Source organism: Rhinoderma darwinii, chromosome 6 (genome assembly GCF_050947455.1).
Source record: "Rhinoderma darwinii isolate aRhiDar2 chromosome 6, aRhiDar2.hap1, whole genome shotgun sequence".
NCBI lineage: Eukaryota > Metazoa > Chordata > Amphibia > Anura > Rhinodermatidae > Rhinoderma > Rhinoderma darwinii.
In genome coordinates, this window is record NC_134692.1 from 3,983,198 (window position 1) to 4,003,191 (window position 19,994).

Below are 19,994 nucleotides of genomic sequence, written 5' to 3' on the forward strand. Positions count from 1 at the left end.
GCCCCATTACCCATAATGCTTTGCATACGCTAATTTGCATGTCGGTGAAATCTCACAATTACAGCTGACTGCACTGATTTTTTGCATTTCATTGAAGTTTATTTGTCGATTTACTTATTTGATGAACTTTGTCCTATTTTAGTTTAACTATTTTTGTCCCTTTTCTGCCTGCAGGTTGCTCTTCTGGGAATGGACATCTTGTCGGCATTACTCGCACGTCTGCAGGATCGCTTCAGATCTCAGATTGGAACAGGTAACCTGGAACATATGATTTATTATAAAATACGTCTCTACTTTACACCCACCTCACCCGTACGTACTGAGATTAGAGACTGTCAGGAAATCTCAGGACCATGTTCCATCTATGACCCATAAATGCAGAAGTAACGAAATCTATATATGACACATTGGGGAAGATACTCCAGAATTCAGACCGTTCATAAAAGTACAGAGAGAACGCGGGGCGTAGGGCTGTCACAAAATGTGCGAAATGGCTGGCGCAAAATATTGGTGTAAGGCGAGTCAACCTAGAGGTGGTATAAGGAACAGCAAGATGAACCAAATATCGTACAGCGTCCGCCATTGTGATAAATGTGACGCAGCCTATGCCGGTCTGGTCTGTGTGTTAAGTCGTCTAAATTTAAGACCGTGATCCTAAATCTGCCCCATGGAGGTTTTTGTGTTTTTTTTTTTTTTTTATCAACATGTTTTTATTGTAAATATTTTCTGACTTTTTACAACCAGCCATGGAAAACCGAACAGGAGGGAAAAGGGGAAAAAAATATATAAATAGGGATGGGGAGTTCACGCAGAGTTTTTTTGGACGCCGAAACCGCGCCAAAAAATGGCCGAAAATGCCTCCCATTGATTTCAATGGGAGGTGGAGGCGTTTTTTTCACGTGAGCGGAAAAACCGTCTCGCAGGAAAAAGGGACATGCCCTATCTTTTGGCGTTTACGCCTCTGACCTCCCATTGACAATGGGAGGTAGAGAAAGCATATTTCGCAGCGTTTTTTTGCCCCTGGAGAATATGGCCGCAGGCGAAATGCGCTGTGAAAATCGGTGTGCTGGCAAAGGAAAATCTGCCTCAAAATTACAAACGGAATTTTGAGGCAGATTTTCCGCCTGCAAAAAACTGTGTGAACGCGGCCTCAGGCTATGTTCACACGGAGTATTTTGCAGGAGGAATATCTGCCTCAAAATTCCGTTTGGAAGTTTAAGGCAGATATTCCTCTCCCTGCACGCCGATTTTCGCAGAGCTTTTCGCGGCGTTTTTCGCCCGCGGCCATTGAGCGCCGCGGGCATAAAGCACCGCGAAATACGCTTTCTCTGCCTCCCATTGAAGTCAATGGGAGGTCAGAGGCGGAGGCGCCCGAAGATAGGGCATGTCGCTTCTTTTTCCCGCGAGGCATTTTTACTGCTCGCGGGAAAAAGACGCCGACGCCTCCCATTGAAATCAATGGGAGGCATTTTCGGGCCGTTTTCGCCGAGTTTTGGGACGCGGTTTCCGCGTAAAAAAACTCGGCAAAATACTTCGTGTGAACATAGCCTTAGAGTCCAGAAAGAGAAAAGTCTCTTGGCCATTTAGGAATCATTCTGATAAGGGCTCCAGGGATCCGGTCATTCAGGGGGAGTCCAGATCGGGAGCTGGCAGAAATACAGGAGGGGTGGTGTCCGCTTACACTCGGTGCACAGAATTCCGGGCTGCAGTGGTGTATTGAAGGCTGGCGTTTAGCGGTAGCGAGGAGAAAAAAAAATGAATAAAAATGAAGAAATAAATGATGAGGACACGGACCATAAACACCCCAATGGTTCAAAGGGACAGCCCCATGGAGTTTTTGATGTCGGCTTATGTGTGGGGTCGCTCCATGTACACCAGTTGCATTTTGTACTTGCTCTCATGTGTTTGTGGCTTTGTCTTGCTATTGGATATGCTGTAAATTCCTGCGTCCGCCTTCTCTGGTAACAAAGAGATGGGTGACAATAGGCTGAAAGACCCGGCAGACGCCCTGCCCATAGACCTAAGCCTACGAAGAGAGATCAGTCTCATTGAGAGAGGTGCATATTGTGGTATACGGCCTCACCCACGTTACCCTCAGACGGTGGTAAATGTCACTACTGCTGCACATACCACTAATGAGATAAATGTCAGTCTGAACCACAAGGGTATGTTTACACGTAAAGGTTTTGATTGCGCAGTTAAAACTGCATAAAAAATGTGCGCGGTTTAAGGCTATGTTCACACGCAGTGGTTTTAGCTGTTTTTCGGGGCTTAAGCGCCTGAAAATAACAGAAGCTGAACGCCTCCAAACATCTGCCAATTGATTTTAATGGGAAAAACGGTATTTAGTTCAGACGGGGAGTTTTTTACGTTTGAAAAAGCGGCGGATAAATAAAATTCCCCCGTAAAAAGTGTATGTCACTTCTTGAGCTGTTTTTGGCGCAGTTTTTCATTGGGTCAATAGAAAAACCGCTCCAAAAAATACGTTTGAACCTTTAAAAACGGCCGAAACTCAGGCTTTCCCTTGCATACCGCTCCGTAATTTACCGCTGTTCTTACTTTAGCGTGTGAACACGGCCTTACACTGAATTTCTGCAATGTGCGAAGCCAAAAACCGCTGCAATTCGCAGTGAAACCGCATGCGATTTTGCGGAGATTTTAAGCTGTTGTTTTCTGTTATCATTCACTATAACTTTTACTGCTCCTGCTTCTCTCACTGCTCGGCCAATTATTCAGGACACGAAAACTCCGTCCTGTCGCAGTCTTGTCTCCTGCAGTTCTCAGCCCCATACACACTAGATCGTCCGCAGTCCTGCTATCGGAAGCCGTAGGGTATGTTCACACGCAGTGACCAAAAACGTCTGAAAATACGAAAGGTGAAAATGGCTCCGGATTTTCAGACCTTTTTGTAACTCGTTTTCCGCGGCGTATTTTATGGCCGTTATTGGAGCGGTTTTTCAATGGAGTCCATGAAAACCGGCTCCAAGAAGTGACATGCACTTCTTTTTTGGGGGCGTCTTTTTATGTGCGGTCTCTTGACAGCGACGCGTAAAATTACACCTGGTGGGAACAGAACATCGTAAAACCCATTGCAAGCAGTGGGCAGATGTTTGTAGGCGTAATGGAGCCGTTTTTTCAGGCGTAATTCGAGGCGTAAAACGCCCGAATCACCTCTGAAAACCCTGCGGGTGAACATACCCTTAGTGGTGTCCTTGTTCCAAGCTTGTGACTCCTGCATCTTATCAGTAATGATTCTTGTAATGATGCAGCTGCTGCTTTAGGCCTTGTCCACACAGTGCAGATTTACTGCAGATTTTTTTTAAATGTATTTTTTAATCCTAAAACTGGGAACGTAACCTAAACAGAAGAAATATATAAAGGAAGGCTCTATAGAGGTCTGCTCTCGTGGATCCAAGTCTGGTTCGGGCTTAAAAAAAAATGCATGCAAAATCTGCAGCGAATCTGCAAAGTGTGAATAAGGCCTTACTCTGAATTATTTTCTTCTAGTTCTGCCAAGTTTGATTGACCGCTTGGGTGACGCAAAAGACTCCGTCCGAGAACAGGACCAGACGTTGCTTGTAAAGATAATGGAGCAGTCGTCCAGTCCGCAGGTAAGTCGCCCTGAGCTCCCACTGATCAGAAGAGCGATGAGGAAACTTTGTAGTGTTGCCAGAAAATCTTTTGTAAACTTGTCTCCGCATCGTAAACCCATTGAGAAACCTTTCCATTGCCTGACGCTGCCACCTGAGGACCCTCGGTCTGAGGTCGTTGTAAGATTAGAAAGATCTCATCAGGACCCCAAACCCAATATATCTGACAGTCCCGGATGTTTCTCTGCTGATCCAGGACTCTGTATATCCGCTTAGTGTACGCGGTGCTGCGCAGCATTAACCCTTCATTTCTTGTCTCTCCAGTATGTCTGGGATCGGATGCTCGGAGGCTTTAAACACAAGAACTTCCGCACTCGGGAAGGCGTCTGCCTCTGTCTGATCTCCACTCTTAACGCGTGAGTTTCTAATACTCGGACAGCCGCTCCGTCCTCCAATACACCGGCATTATTATCTATCTCTCTTTTTCGTCCACAGATATGGAGCAAACAGCCTGACACTGAGCAAGATTGTACCTCATATATGCAACCTGCTGGGGGACCCAAATAGCCAGGTGAGGCCGCTCTGCCTTTACCACTTGTTTCACGTTACCCTCTTCCCATACGTTAGTGTGGCCAGGAAGGGAAGACATTCACATGAACCCTGGAAATTATACATGGAATGAAAACTGTAATAATCTTTCCAAGCACGATCTGAACGCCCATCGGGCTGTGTAATGAGCTGATTTGGATGCAATGAGTGTTTGGGCGTCCACTTGGCAAATGGAGTTTAATGTAGATAAATGTAAAGTTCTGCATCTGGGTACCAATAACCTGCAGCATCATATGTCCTAGGGGGCGCTACACTGGGGGAGTCACTTGTTGAGAAGGATCTGGGTGAACTTGTAAATCATAAACTCAATAACAGCATGCAATGTCAATCAGCTGCTTCAAAGGCCAGCAGGATATTGTCGTGTATTATAGAGGCATGGACTGGCGGGACAGGGATGTAATATTGCCACTTTACAAAGCATTAGTGAGGCCTCATCTAGAATATGCAGTTCAGTTCTGGGCTCCAGTTCATAGAAAGGATGAAAAAATACAAAGAAGAGCAACGAAGCCAATAAGGGGCGCGGAGAATGTAAGTTATGAGGAAAGATTAAAAGAATGAAACCCATTTATCCATGAGAAGAGACGACTGAGGGGGGACATGAGGAACTTATATAAATATATTAATGGCACATACAAAAAATATGGTGAAATCCTGTTCCATGTAAAACCCCCACAAAAAACAAGGGGGCGCTCCCTCCGACTGGAGAAAAAAAAGGTTCAACGTCTTCTTTACTGTAAGAGCGGTGAATCTATGGAATAGTCACCGCAGGAGCCGTCACAGCAGGGACAGGAGATGCTGCAAAAAAGGTTGAAGATCATTTCCTAGAACAAAAAATATATCCGCTCCTGTGTGTAGAAATATTTCCCTTCTCTTGGTTGAACTTGATGGACATGTCTTTTTTCAATCGTACTATATAACGCCGACGCGGTCCCCACTGGAGTCGCTAGGAGCGGTTGTCGCCCCCCCCCCTACTTGAAGTCACAGAACAGACGCCGGTATAATGAACGTGCTGACTCCGGCACCACAGAATATTCAGAGTAATAGAATGGCTCAGGTCGTCATTTTCCGCATAAGGGTATGTGCACACACTAATTACGTCCGTAATATACGGACGTATTTCGGCCGCAAGTTCCGGACCGAACACAGTGCAGGGAGCCGGGCTCCTAGCATCATAGTTATGTACGATGCTAGGAGTCCCTGCCTCGCTGCCGGACAACTGTCCCGTACTGTAATCATGTTTTCAGTACGTGACAGTTGTCCTGCAGCGAGGCAGGGACTCCTAGCATCGTACATAAGTATGATGCTAGGAGCCCGGCTCCCTGCACTGTGTTCGGTCCGGAACTTGCGGCCGAAATACGTCCGTATAATACGGACGTAATTAGTGTGTGTGCACATACCCTAACTGTTTCATCCCTGCAAGTGAAAGTCGCTCTGCACAGCCGCACTGTTCATCCTCACTATGTCCCATACAGATCTGTGCGCTTGTTCACAACTGCAGGTATTTGTGCCAATGACTTTTGTACGCTCTACATAAAGGGAATTCATCCTACATCTCTGATACTCTATGGTAAATGGTGTAATTGTAGCTCCCTCTATTGGTGAGAAGCGGTATAGCGCATTATTCCGTGCAGGCTTATTCCTCTGTGCTGCTGTACTGGTAATTATTTAGCCGCATGCCCGTTATTCATACAGGGGTGTCTGGTTTCTGTTCTCTTCTACCAGTTGTAGGTTTGATAGTCAAAGATTGTTTTATTTTCATCTGTATTCATTTCTCATTAAACTGTAGAGCAGAAAAAACACAAAGTGCACAAAGGGTGTCAAATGATATAGGAAAAAATCCCCAGATAGGTGATCCATTCAGCTGACCTGGTTGGTTGTGCTAGGAGTGCAACATCCTTGAAAGTGTGTTATATAATATTGCTGCGGCCTGGGTTCTGATCTGGAGCCAAAGGGTCCAAAGGTAAACGGTAGATTGAAGAAAAAACGGATTTTCTCTGTCGCTGCCAAGTGGTAAAACCCTTTGTGAGTAGTGAGGATTTAAAACAAGCAAAAGTAATATCAGATATTGTGTTATTTACAATGCGTTTCGAGGCCGGACCGGACTCTTCATCAGGTGAAACAGCATTTGTATCTCACCTGATGAAGCCGGTCTGGCCTCAAAACGAAGGGTTTTACCACTTGGCAGCGCCAGAGAAAATCCGTTTTTTTCCTCAAATTTCTTAAACTACCAGTTCTCGTTAAAGGGCTAGCTTAAAGGATTTTTATTTTATTTATTAATAAAAAGGTCAGTCAGTCTGTTTTGTGCCACTTTATAATTTGTTTTTATTAAATTATTTTTACCATTTGAGATACAGCTGCTTTGTATTCTGTATACAGGATTCAGCGCTAGATACAGCCGCTCTATATACAGGATTCAGTGCTAGATACAGCCGCTCTATATACAGGATTCAGCCGCTCTATATACAGGACTAAGCGCTAGATAAAGCCGCTCTATATACAGGATTCAGTGCTAGATACAGCCGCTCTATATACAGGATTCAGCCTCTCTATATACAGGATTGAGCGCTAGATACGGCCGCTCTATATACAGGATTCAGCGCTAGATACAGCCGCTCTATATACAGGATTCAGCGCTAGATACAGCCGCTCTATATACAGGATTCAGGGCTAGATAAAGCCGCTCTATATACAGGATTCAGGGCTAGATACAGCCGCTCTATATACAGGATACAGTGTAGATACGGCCGCTCTATATACAGGATTCAGTGCTAGATACAGCCGCTCTATATACAGGATTCAGCGCTAGATACAGCCGCTCTATATACAGGATTCAGGGCTAGATACAGCCGCTCTATATACAGGATTCAGGGCTAGATACAGCCGCTCTATATACAGGATTCAGGGCTAGATACAGCCGCTCTATATACAGGATTCAGCACTAGATACAGCCGCTCTATATACAGGATTCAGCGCTAGATACAGCCGCTCTATATACAGGATTCAGCGCTAGAAACAACCGCTCTATATACAGGATTCAGGGCTAGATACAGCCGCTCTATATACAGGATTCAGCGCTAGATACAGCCGCTCTATATACAGGATTCAGCGCTAGGTAAAGCCGCTCTATATACAGGATTCAGCGCTAGATACGGCCGCTCTATATACAGGATTCAGCGCTAGATACGGCCGCTCTATATACAGGATTCAGCGCTAGATACAGCTGCTCTATATACAGGGTTCAGCGCTAGATACAGCTTCTCTATATACAGGATTCAGCGCTAGATACAGCCGCTCTGTATACAGGAATCAGTGCTAGATACGGCCGCTATATATACAGGATTCAGCGCTAGATACAGCCGCTCTATATACAGGATTCAGCGCTAGATACGTCCGCTCTATATACAGGATTCAGCGCTAGATACAGCCGCTCTATATACAGGATTCAGCTCTAGATACAGCCGCTCTATATAAAGGTTTCAGCGCTAGATACAGCCGCTCTATATACAGGATTCAGCGCTAGATACAGCCGCTCTATATACAGGATTCAGTGCTAGATACAGCCGCTCTATATACAGGATTCAGCCGCTCTATATACAGGACTAAGCGCTAGATAAAGCCGCTCTATATACAGGATTCAGCCGCTCTATATACAGGATTCAGCGCTAGATACGGCCGCTCTATATACAGGATTCAGTGCTAGATACGGCCGCTCTATATACAGGATTCAGCGCTAGATACGGCCGCTCTATATACAGGATTCAGCGCTAGATACGGCCGCTCTATATACAGGATTCAGCGCTAGATACGGCCGCTCTATATACAGGATTCAGCGCTAGATACAGCCGCTCTATATACAGGATTCAGCGCTAGATACAGCCGCTCCATATACAGGATTCAGCGCTAGATACAGCCGCTCTATATACAGGATTCAGTGCTAGATACAGCCGCTCTATATACAGGATTCAGCCGCTTTATATACAGGATTGAGCGCTAGATACGGCCGCTCTATATACAGGATTCAGCGCTAGATACAGCCGCTCTATATACAGGATTCAGCGCTAGATACAGCCGCTCTATATACAGGATTCAGGGCTAGTTACAGCCGCTCTATATACAGGATACAGTGTAGATACGTCCGCTCTATATACAGGATTCAGTGCTAGATACAGCCGCTCTATATACAGGATTCAGCGCTAGATACAGCCGCTCTATATACAGGATTCAGCTCTAGATGCAGCCGCTCTATATACAGGATTCAGGGCTAGATACAGCCGCTCTATATACAGGATACAGTGTAGATACGGCCGCTCTATATACAGGATTCAGTGCTAGATACGGCCGCTCTATATACAGGATTTAGCTCTAGATACAGCCGCTCTATATACAGGATTCAGCGCTAGATACAGCCGCTCTATATACAGGATTCAGGGCTAGATACAGCCGCTCTATATACAGGATTCAGCGCTAGATACAGCCGCTCTATATACAGGATTCAGCGCTAGATACAGCCGCTCTATATACAGGATTCAGCGCTAGATACAGCCGCTCTATATACAGGATTCAGCGCTAGATAGAGCCGCTCTATATACTGGAATCAGTGCTAGATACAGCCGCTCTATATACAGGATTCAGCGCTAGATACAGCCGTTCTATATACAGGATTCATCGCTAGATACGGCCGCTCTATATACAGGATTCAGCGCTAGATACAGCCGCTCTATATACAGGATTCAGCGCTAGATACAGCTGCTCTATATACAGGATTCAGCGCTAGATACAGCCGCTCTATATACAGGATTCATCGCTAGATACAGCTGCTCTATATACAGGATTCAGCGCTAGATACAGCTTCTCTATATACAGGATTCAGCGCTAGATACAGCCGCTCTATATACAGGATTCAGCGCTAGATACAGCCGCTCTATATACAGGATTCAGCGCTAGATACAGCCGCTCCATATACAGGATTCAGCGCTAGATACGGCCGCTCTATATACAGGATTCAGTGCTAGATACGGCCGCTCTATATACAGGATTCAGCGCTAGATACAGCCGCTCTATATACAGGATTCATCGCTAGATACAGCTGCTCTATATACAGGATTCAGCGCTAGATACAGCTTCTCTATATACAGGATTCAGCGCTAGATACAGCCGCTCTATATACAGGATTCAGCGCTAGATACAGCCGCTCTATATACAGGATTCAGCGCTAGATACAGCCGCTCCATATACAGGATTCAGCGCTAGATACAGCCGCTCTATATACAGGATTCAGTGCTAGATACAGCCGCTCTATATACAGGATTCAGCGCTAGATACAGCCGCTCTATATACAGGATTCAGCGCTAGATACAGCCGCTCTATATACAGGATTCAGCGCTAGATACGGCCGCTCTATATACAGGATTCAGCGCTAGATACGGCCACTCTATATGCATGATTCAGCGCTAGATGCGGCCGCTCTATATACAGGATACAGCCGCTCTATATACAGGATACAGCCGCTCTATATACAGGATACAGCCGCTCTATATACAGGATTCAGCGCTAGATACAGCCGCTCTATATGCAGGATTCAGCGCTAGATACATCCGCTCTATATACAGGATTCAGGGCTAGATACAGCCGCTCTGTATACAGGATTCAGTGCTAGATACGGCCACTCTATATGCATGATTCAGCGCTAGATGCGGCCGCTCTATATACAGGATTCAGCTCTAGATACGGCCACTCTATATACAGGATTAAGGGCTAGATACAGCTGCTGTATATACAGGATTCAGCGCTAGATACAGCTGCTCTATATACAGGATTCAGCGCTAGATACAGCCGCTTTATATACAGGATTCAGCGCTAGATACAGCCGCTCTATATACTAGATACAGCCGCTCTATATACAGAATTCAGCGCTAGATACGGCCGCTCTATATACAGGATTCAGGGCTAGATACAGCTGCTCTATATACAGGATTCAGCGCTAGATACAGCTGCTCTATATACAAGATTCAGTGCTAGATACAGCCGCTCTATATACAGGATTCAGTGCTAGATACGGCCGCTCTATATACAGGATTCAGTGCTAGATACGGCCGCTCTATATACAGGATTCAGCGCTAGATACGGCCGCTCTATATACAGGATTCAGCGCTAGATACGGCCGCTCTATATACAGGATTCAGCGCTAGATACGGCCGCTCTATATACAGGATTCAGTGCTAGATACGGCTGCTCTATATACGGGATTCAGCGGCTCTATATACGGGATACAGCCGCTCTATATACGGGATACGGCCGCTCTATATACGGGATACGGCCGCTCTATATACGGGATACGGCCGCTCTATATACGGGATACGGCCGCTCTATATACGGGATACGGCCGCTCTATATACGGGATACGGCCGCTCTATATACGGGATACGGCCGCTCTATATACGGGATACGGCCGCTCTATATACGGGATACGGCCGCTCTATATACGGGATACGGCCGCTCTATATACGGGATACGGCCGCTCTATATACGGGATACGGCCGCTCTATATACGGGATACGGCCGCTCTATATACGGGATACGGCCGCTCTATATACGGGATACGGCCGCTCTATATACGGGATACGGCCGCTCTATATACGGGATACGGCCGCTCTATATACGGGATACGGCCGCTCTATATACGGGATACAGCCGCTCTATATACGGGATACAGCCGCTCTATATACGGGATACAGCCGCTCTATATACGGGATACAGCCGCTCTATATACGGGATACAGCCGCTCTATATACGGGATACAGCCGCTCTATATACGGGATACAGCCGCTCTATATACGGGATACAGCCGCTCTATATACAGGATACAGCCGCTCTATATACATGATACAGCCGCTCTATATACAGGATTCAGCGCTAGATACAGCCGCTCTATATACAGGATTCAGCGCTAGATACGACCGCTCTATATACAGGATTCAGCGCTAGATACGGCCGCTCTATATACAGGATTCAGCTCTAGATGCGGCCGCTCTATATACAGGATTCAGCTCTAGATACAGCCTCTCTATATACAGGATACAGCCGCTCTATATACAGGATTCAGCGCTAGATACAGCCGCTCTTTATACAGGATTCAGCGCTAGATACAGCCGCTCTATATACAGGATTCAGTGTACATACAGCCGCTCTATATACAGGAATCAGCGCTAGATGCAGCCGCTCTATGTACAGGATTCAGCGCTAGATGCAGCCGCTCTATGTACAGGATTCAGCGCTAGATGCAGCCGCTCTATGTACAGGATTCAGCGCTAGATGCAGCCGCTCTATGTACAGGATTCAGCGCTAGATGCAGCCGCTCTATGTACAGGATTCAGCGCTAGATGCAGCCGCTCTATGTACAGGATTCAGCGCTAGATGCAGCCGCTCTATGTACAGGATTCAGCGCTAGATGCAGCCGCTCTATGTACAGGATTCAGCGCTAGATGCAGCCGCTCTATGTACAGGATTCAGCGCTAGATGCAGCCGCTCTATGTACAGGATTCAGCGCTAGATGCAGCCGCTCTATGTACAGGATTCAGCGCTAGATACAGCCGCTCTATGTACAGGATACAGTGTAGATACAGCCGCTCTATATACAGGAATCCGTGCTAGATACAGCCGCTCTATATACAGGATTCAGCGCTAGATACAGCCGCTCTATATACAGGATTCAGGGCTAGATACAGCCGCTCTATGTACAGGATTCAGCCGCTCTATATACAGGATTCAGCCGCTCTATATACAGGATACAGCGCTAGATACGGCCGCTCTATTTACAGGATTCAGCGCTAGATACGGCCGCTCTATTTACAGGATTCAGCGCTAGATGCGGCCGCTCTATATACAGGATTCAGCGCTAGATACGGCCGCTCTATTTACAGGATTCAGCGCTAGATACGGCCGCTCTATTTACAGGATTCAGCGCTAGATGCAGCCGCTCTATATACAGGATTCAGCGCTAGATACGGCCGCTCTATATACAGGATTCAGCGCTAGATACGGCCGCTCTATATACAGGATTCAGCGCTAGATACGGCCGCTCTATATACAGGATTGAGCGCTAGATACGGCCGCTCTATATACAGGATTCAGCGCTAGATACGGCCGCTCTATTTACAGGATTCAGCGCTAGATGCAGCCGCTCTATATACAGGATTCAGCGCTAGATACAGCCGCTCTATATACAGGATTCATCGCTAGATACAGCTGCTCTATATACAGGATTCAGCCGCTCAATATACAGGATTCAGTGCTAGATACAGCCACTCTATATACAGGATTCAGTGCTAGATACGGCCGCTCTATATACAGGATTCAGCGCTAGATACGGCCGCTCTATATACAGGATTCAGCGCTAGATACGGCCGCTCTATATACAGGATTCAGCGCTAGATACGGCCGCTCTATATACAGGATTCATCGCTAGATGCAGCCGCTCTATATACAGGATTCAGCGCTAGATGCGGCCGCTCTATATACAGGATTCAGCGCTAGATACGGCCGCTCTATATACAGGATTCAGCGCTAGATACGGCCGCTCTATAAACAGGATACAGCCGCTCTATATACAGGATTCAACGCTAGATACGGCCGCTCTATATACAGGATTCAGCAGTAGATACAGCCGCTCTATATACAGGATTCAGCGCTAGATACGGCCGCTCTATATACAGGATTCAGCGCTAGACACGGCCGCTCTATTTACAGGATTCAGCGCTAGATACGGCCGCTCTATATACAGGATTCAGCGCTAGATACGGCCGCTCTATATACAGGATTCAGCGCTAGACACGGCCGCTCTATTTACAGGATTCAGCGCTAGATACGGCCGCTCTATATACAGGATTCAGCAGTAGATACAGCCGCTCTATATACAGGATTCAGCGCTAGATACGGCCGCTCTATATACAGGATTCAGCGCTAGACATGGCCGCTCCATATACAGGATTCAGCGCTAGATACGGCCGCTCTATATACAGGATTCAGCGCTAGATACAGCCCCTCTATATACAGGACACAGCGCTAGATACAGCCGCTCTATATACAGGACTCAGCGCTAGATACGGCCGCTCTATATACAGGATTCAGCGCTAGATACGGCCGCTCTATAAACAGGATACAGCCGCTCTATATACAGGATTCAGCGCTAGATACGGCCGCTCTATATACAGGATTCAGCTCTAGATACAGCCGCTCTATATACAGGATTCAGCAGTAGATACAGCCGCTCTGTATACAGGATTCAGCGCTAGATACAGCCGCTCTATATACAGGATTCAGCGCTAGATACGGCCGCTCTATATACAGGATTCAGCGCTAGATACGGCCGCTCTATATACAGGATTCAGCGCTAGATACGGCCGCTCTATATACAGGATTCAGCGCTAGATACAGCCGCTCTATATACAGGATTCAGCGCTAGATACAGCCGCTCTATATACAGGATTCAGCACTAGATACAACCGCTCTATATACAGGATTCAGCGCTAGATGCGGCCGCTCTATATACAGGATTCATCGCTAGATACAGCCGCTCTATATACAGGATTCAGCGCTAGATACAGCCGCTCTATATACAGGATTCAGCGCTAGATACAGCCGCTCTATATACAGGATTCAGCGCTAGATACAGCCGCTCTATATACAGGATTCAGCGCTAGATACAGCCGCTCTATATACAGGATTCAGCGCTAGATACAACCACTCTATATACAGGATTCAGCGCTAGATGCGGCCGCTCTATATACAGGATTCAGCTCTAGATACAGCCGCTCTATATACAGGATTCAGCGCTAGATACAGCCGCTCTATATACAGGATTCAGCGCTAGATACAGCCGCTCTATATACAGGATTCAGCGCTAGATACAGACGCTCTATATACAGGATTCAGCGCTAGATACGGCCGCTCTATATACAGGATTCAGCGCTAGATACGGCCGCTCTATATACAGGATTCAGCGCTAGATACGGCCGCTCTATATACAGGATTCAGCGCTAGATACAGCCGCTCTATATACAGGATTCAGAGCTAGATACAGCCGATCTATATACAGGATTCAGAGCTAGATACAGCCGCTTTATATACAGGATTCAGCGCTAGATACAGCCCTCCTCCTATACTGCCGCCCCCCCTTCGATACTGCTGCCTCCTGCCCGGGTCACGTCATTGCTGTTTTCTGTATAATGTTTGTTATGCTGAGTGGGTGACTCTGTAGCTTTGTATGATGTCCTCCTGAGTGCTGAGTTTGGCTTCTCTGTATCATGTTTGTGAGTTACATTGTGTGGAGGTCGAGCTGTGTGCGGACCAGTGTGCCAGTCCATCTGCCCAGGGTCACTGGCACAGCGTGTCTGTCCACACTTGTGGTTTTGGGCAGAGCTCATAGTAATGGCCGGATGTTTTGTTCCTCTTTGCAGGTACGAGATGCAGCAATAAATTGTCTGGTTGAAATCTACAAACACGTAGGAGAACGAGTGCGCACGGACCTCAGCAAGAAAGGGCTGCCCCAGTCTCGGTAAGTGGCCGCATGTCTCTGCTCAGCAGATATTCTTCTCTGGATTTACTTTTCATTATATATATTTTATATTATCCTGCATTTTATCACCTGCACCTCACAATTGTGTGTGGACATGAATCAGTAACGGGGGTGATTTTCCTGATTGGACTGATAAGATATCTGCAATGATGGGTGTGATTTTCCTGTATAGAGTAGTTCCCACTGTTCCATATCTCATTCATGTGTTTCTGCAAATCATTGTTTTCCTGTATGATGAGCTGATTAGACGCTAAGGCCCTGTTCACACTGAGTTGTTTTTTTTTACTGCAAAAAACGTCCGAAATTGCCTCCCATTGATTTTGCGGGAAAAAGAAGCGGCATGCCCCATCTTGAGGTACTTTTCACCTCAAAAACCACATTGAAATCAATGGGAGACGGACAGAACGCCACGATAGGCCGCAACGTTTGACACGTATTATGGCAAAAAACACATGGTTTTTTTCTTTGTCTGTTGAAGACGGAGCTAAAAAACGTGGCAAAACCGCGTAAAAAAAACTGATCTGATTTTTCTCGGAAGAGATTTCTGCCTGCAAAAAACTGAACTGGGCCTAATGGTTGTCATGTTCAGGAACAAGTAAGAAATAGTCTGCTTCCTCCTATAGATGGAACAAGCAATGTTTATTATGTTACAGACGTCGGCATTTTATGTTTGCTCAAATTTTGTTTAATATTTTTCATAAACTCCTAAAGAGTCAGAGAAATAACAAACTAAGGCTTTGTTCACATCTGCGTTGGGGTCCGGTTCTGACGTTCAGTAGTCGACTGCGCTATTGATTCCGTCGAAAAAACTGAAACTTGCCAGAAGGGTGACAAACGGAAACCATTATCATTGTTTCTGTCACCATTGATATCAATGGTGATTCAAACAGAAGCTAAGGTTTCCGTTAGAATTTCCGTTGAGGGGTTCCACGACGGAAACCTCTGACCGAACCCCTCAACGGAAAGCCAACGCTGATGTGAACCGGCCCTAAATGGGACAGTGGTGCGATATCTTGTACGGCAGCTAAAAATGAAACTGCGCTTGCAAGTGCGAATGGAGAGGGGAACCACATAAACAATGAGGTAACCTTCAAACAGCTGATCGGTGGGGTTGCCTTCAAGAGGACTCCCACTAAACTAACATTTATGGCCTATCCTAAGGCCCCATGCACACGAACGTGCTTTTGTGGCCGAAAATCCACGGGAGAACTTTGGCCCCATTCATACCTATGGGGTTATGCACACGACTGTGGTTTCCACGGTCCGTGCATGGCCCAGGAGCCTGGACAGCAGAAACAACGGACATGTCTTATTACGGCTGGCTCATAGAAAATAATGGACGCGGCCATGTGCACAATCCGCGATTTGCAGGCGGCTCGCGGGTGACACGCCGCGGCCGGCCGACCTGAAAATCTCGGCCGTGCACATGGCTACGGTCCTGTGCATTAGGCCTAAGGATAGGCTGTCAATATTAATAACCCAGAGAAGCCCTTTAAAGAGGCTGTCACCACATTATAAGTGCCCCGTCTCCTACATAATCTGATCGGCGCTGTAATGTAGAGAACAGCAGTGGTTTTTATTTTGAAAAACGATCATTTTTGAGCAAGTTATGAGCAATTTTAGATTTATGCTAATGAGTTTCTTAATGACCAACTGGGCGTGTTTTTACTTTTGACCAAGTGGGTGTTGTACAGAGGAGTGTATGACGGCGACCAATCAGTGACCAATCAGTGACCAATCAGTGACCAATCGGCCTCATACACTTCTCATTGTTCCAGCCCAGCATGATCCACAGCACAGTGTGATTGTGCAGTGAAAGAAGCTGGGCTGGAACAATGAGAAGTGTATGACACTGATTGGTCACTGATTTGTCACTGGTCACTGATTGGTCAGCGTCACACACTCCTCTGTACAACACCCACTTGGTCAAAAGTAAAAACACGCCCAGTTGGTCTTTAAGAAACTCATTAGCATAAATCTAAAATTGCTCATAACTTGCTCAAAAATGATCGTTTTTCAAAATAAAAACCACTGCTGTTCTCTACATTCCAGCGCCGATCAGATTATGTAGGAGACGGGGCACTTATAATGTGGTGACAGCCTCTTTAACCTCTTTCCTGCTGCGCCGCCGCTCTCTGTATCTCAGTTTTGTGTATATTACAGTTGTAATAAAGAGGGAAACCTGGACCGCACATCCACAACATACACACTGATCTATAGCAAGGAAAAGAGGCAGCACTCAAAGTATCCACAAGTGATGTTTAGTCACCCATATGTGTCAGGGATGCAATGTTTCAGCTGCTCAATGCCCCTGATAAAGGCGGCGTCCCTCACACATGGGTGAATAAAAACCGCTTTTGGGTATTTTCCATTTGGAGTGCTGCCTCTTTTCCTTGCTATACCTATGATTGAGGGATTTACAAGTCGGATCACTGGAGATTTGCAAATTATTGACCCCTGCGAGGTCTAGCTCTGCTCTGCTGCTCTTACCTTCAAGTTTGGCACAATGATCTGCAGCTACTGAGCCAAAAATATTTTATGAACATGAGGTTCTTAGTCAACATTTTGATCAAATTGTATAAGCCGCTTCACCACAACCACTTTAAAGTGGCTCCCATTAGTTGCAGCACCTCATGGCGGCCACCACAACACCGCACCTGCAGAGGGAGCAGTCCAGAAGCGCAAAAGCACCCATGCTGCCACGCCAAGCCACCACGGCTCCGGGCCACGTCCCCCACAAGTTCAGCATTGTGTATATTCCTCTTAGTCGCTCCTTTTCCTTGTGTGGCTGCTAGAATTAGTGCAGAAAGAGAAGGCGCTGCTGCACTGAGGTTGGGTTTCCCACGTGCACCCGCAGCTTGTGTCCTAATCGTCCGGTTTTTAATCATTTTGAGTCTTATTTCCAGATGTTTTAACTAGAACTGCCAGGTTATAGGTCACTTCATGCAGTTATACCCCAGACTGCAGCTCCTGTATATGAATTATATCCCATTTCATGCAGCAGCAGAAGAAGCGATCGACCCCCCCCCCCCCCCGTCTCACCGATGTCACCCACTTGTTTACAAGTAAAAGAATAAAAAAAAAATAATCAAAAGCCCATACACTAGATTTTGCAATATTTTTTACACCAGAAAGACAATAACCCGGATTTCTACTTGCAGAATGTCTGTGTGAACATGATTTGTTATAAGTGAAGCAGTCGGGATAAGTTGGTGCAATATTGTGTAGGATTGAAGGTCTTTTATTGAATGTTTGCACATTATAATGTCCTTATAATAAATGGTTCTTCCTATTTATAATCCAGTATTAGCAAACATCCTGCAATGGTGTATAAAAGTCTCGAGCGAACGTGTGAAGATATAAGCCAGTCATTCTCTATGAATTAGAATATCATCAAAAAGTTAATTTATTTCAGTAATTCAATTCAAAAATACATCTGTCTCATTCTATAGATTCATCACACAGAGGGGTCTCGTATATTCTATAGATTCATCACACAGAGGGGTCTATTTCCAGCATTGTTTCTGTTAATGTTGATGATTATGGGAACAGTTACTAAAAACCCAAAATTTAGTCTCTCAAAGTCAGAATATTATATTGGCCCAATTTCACAAATGATTTTTAATAAGGAAATGTCGTCCTACTGAGAAGTCTGTCCAGTATCTGCCCTCAATACTTGGCCGGGGCTCCGACTCTACATGAATTACTGCATCAATGTGGCGTGGCATGGAGGCGATCAGCCTGTGGCACTCCTGAGGTGGTATCAATGCGGCGTGTCATGGGGGCCATCAGCCTGTGGCACTGCTGAGGGGTTATCAATGCTGCGTGGCATGGAGGAGATCAGCCTGTGGCACTGCTGAGGTGTTATCAATGCGGCGTGGCATGGAGGGGATCAGCCTGTGGCACTGCTGAGGTGTTATCAATGCGGCGTGGCATGGAGGGGATCAGCCTGTGGCACTGCTAATGTGATATCAATGCTGCGTGGCATGGAGGGGATCAGCCTGTGGCACTGCTGAGGTGTTATCAATGCGGTGTGGCATGGAGGCGATCAGCCTGTGGCACTGCTGAGGTGTTATCAATGCGGCGTGGCATGGAGGTGATCAGCCTGTGGCACTGCTGAGGTGGTATCAATGCGGCGTGGCATGGAGGCGATCAGCCTGTGGCACTGCTGAGGTGTTATGGAAGCCCAGGTTGCTTTGATATCGGCCTTCAGCTCGTCTGCATTGTTGTGTCTGGGGTCTCCTCTTCCTCTTGACAATACCCTATAGATTCTCTGTTGGGGTCAGGCGAGTTTGCTGGCCAATCAGGCGCAGTGATACTGAGGTTATTACACCAGGTATTGGTACTGTTGGCAGTGCGGGCAGGTGCCAAATCCTGCTGGAAAATTAAATCAGCGTCTCCATAAAGCTGTCAGCAGAGGGAAGCCTGAAGTGCTGGGAATGTCCTGCTAGACTCTGCGCTGACCCTGGACCTGATATAACACAGTGACCAACACTGCTGCTCGGTGTCCACGGCCCAGTTTTCAGATAAAAGTAAATTTTGCATTTCACTTGGAAGGTCCCGGAGTCTGGAGGAAGAGTTGAGAGGCGTCAGTCCAAGTGTCCTGCGCTCCGGTGTGGTGTCCGCAGTCAGTGATGGTTTGGGGCCGTGTCCTCTGCTGGTGCCGGTCACTGTGTTATATCAGGTCCAGGGTCAGCGCAGCGTCTAGCAGGACATTCCCAGCACTTCATGCTTCTCTCTGCTGACAGCTTTATGGAGACGCTGATTTCATTTTCCAGGAGGACTCGGCACCTGCCCACACTGCCAAAAGTACCAATACCTGGTGTAATAACCTCAGTATCACTGCGCCTGATTGGCCAGCAAACTCACCGACCTAAACCCCATAGAGAATCTATAGGGTATTGTCAAGAGGAAGATGCGACCCCAGACCCAACAATGCAGACGAGCTGAAGGCCGATATCAAAGCAACCGGGGCTTCCATAACACCTCAGCAGTGCCACAGGCTGATCACCTCCATGCCACGCCGCATTGATACCACCTCAGCAGTGCCACAGGCTGATCACCTCCATGCCATGCAGCATTGATAACACCTCAGCAGTGCCACAGGCTGATCACCTCCATGCCACGCTGCATTGATAACACCTCAGCAGTGCCACAGGCTGATCGCCCCCATGCCGCGCCGCATTGATAACCCCTCAGCAGTGCCACAGGCTGATCACCTC

At 46.7% G+C, this 19,994-nt stretch overlaps 1 protein-coding gene across 1 annotated transcript in view; it reads left to right on the plus strand.

Moving 5' to 3' along the window:
- The window catches only part of CLASP1 (cytoplasmic linker associated protein 1), a 147,659-nt gene that overhangs the window by 43,100 nt on the left and 84,565 nt on the right, over positions 1-19,994 (plus strand). The window contains exons 3-7 of the mRNA XM_075829053.1: positions 175-253; positions 3,508-3,611; positions 3,915-4,006; positions 4,086-4,161; positions 14,654-14,751. Of these exons, the coding sequence (XP_075685168.1) occupies positions 175-253; positions 3,508-3,611; positions 3,915-4,006; positions 4,086-4,161; positions 14,654-14,751 (449 nt within the window). The remainder of the gene's footprint in view (positions 1-174; positions 254-3,507; positions 3,612-3,914; positions 4,007-4,085; positions 4,162-14,653; positions 14,752-19,994) is intronic.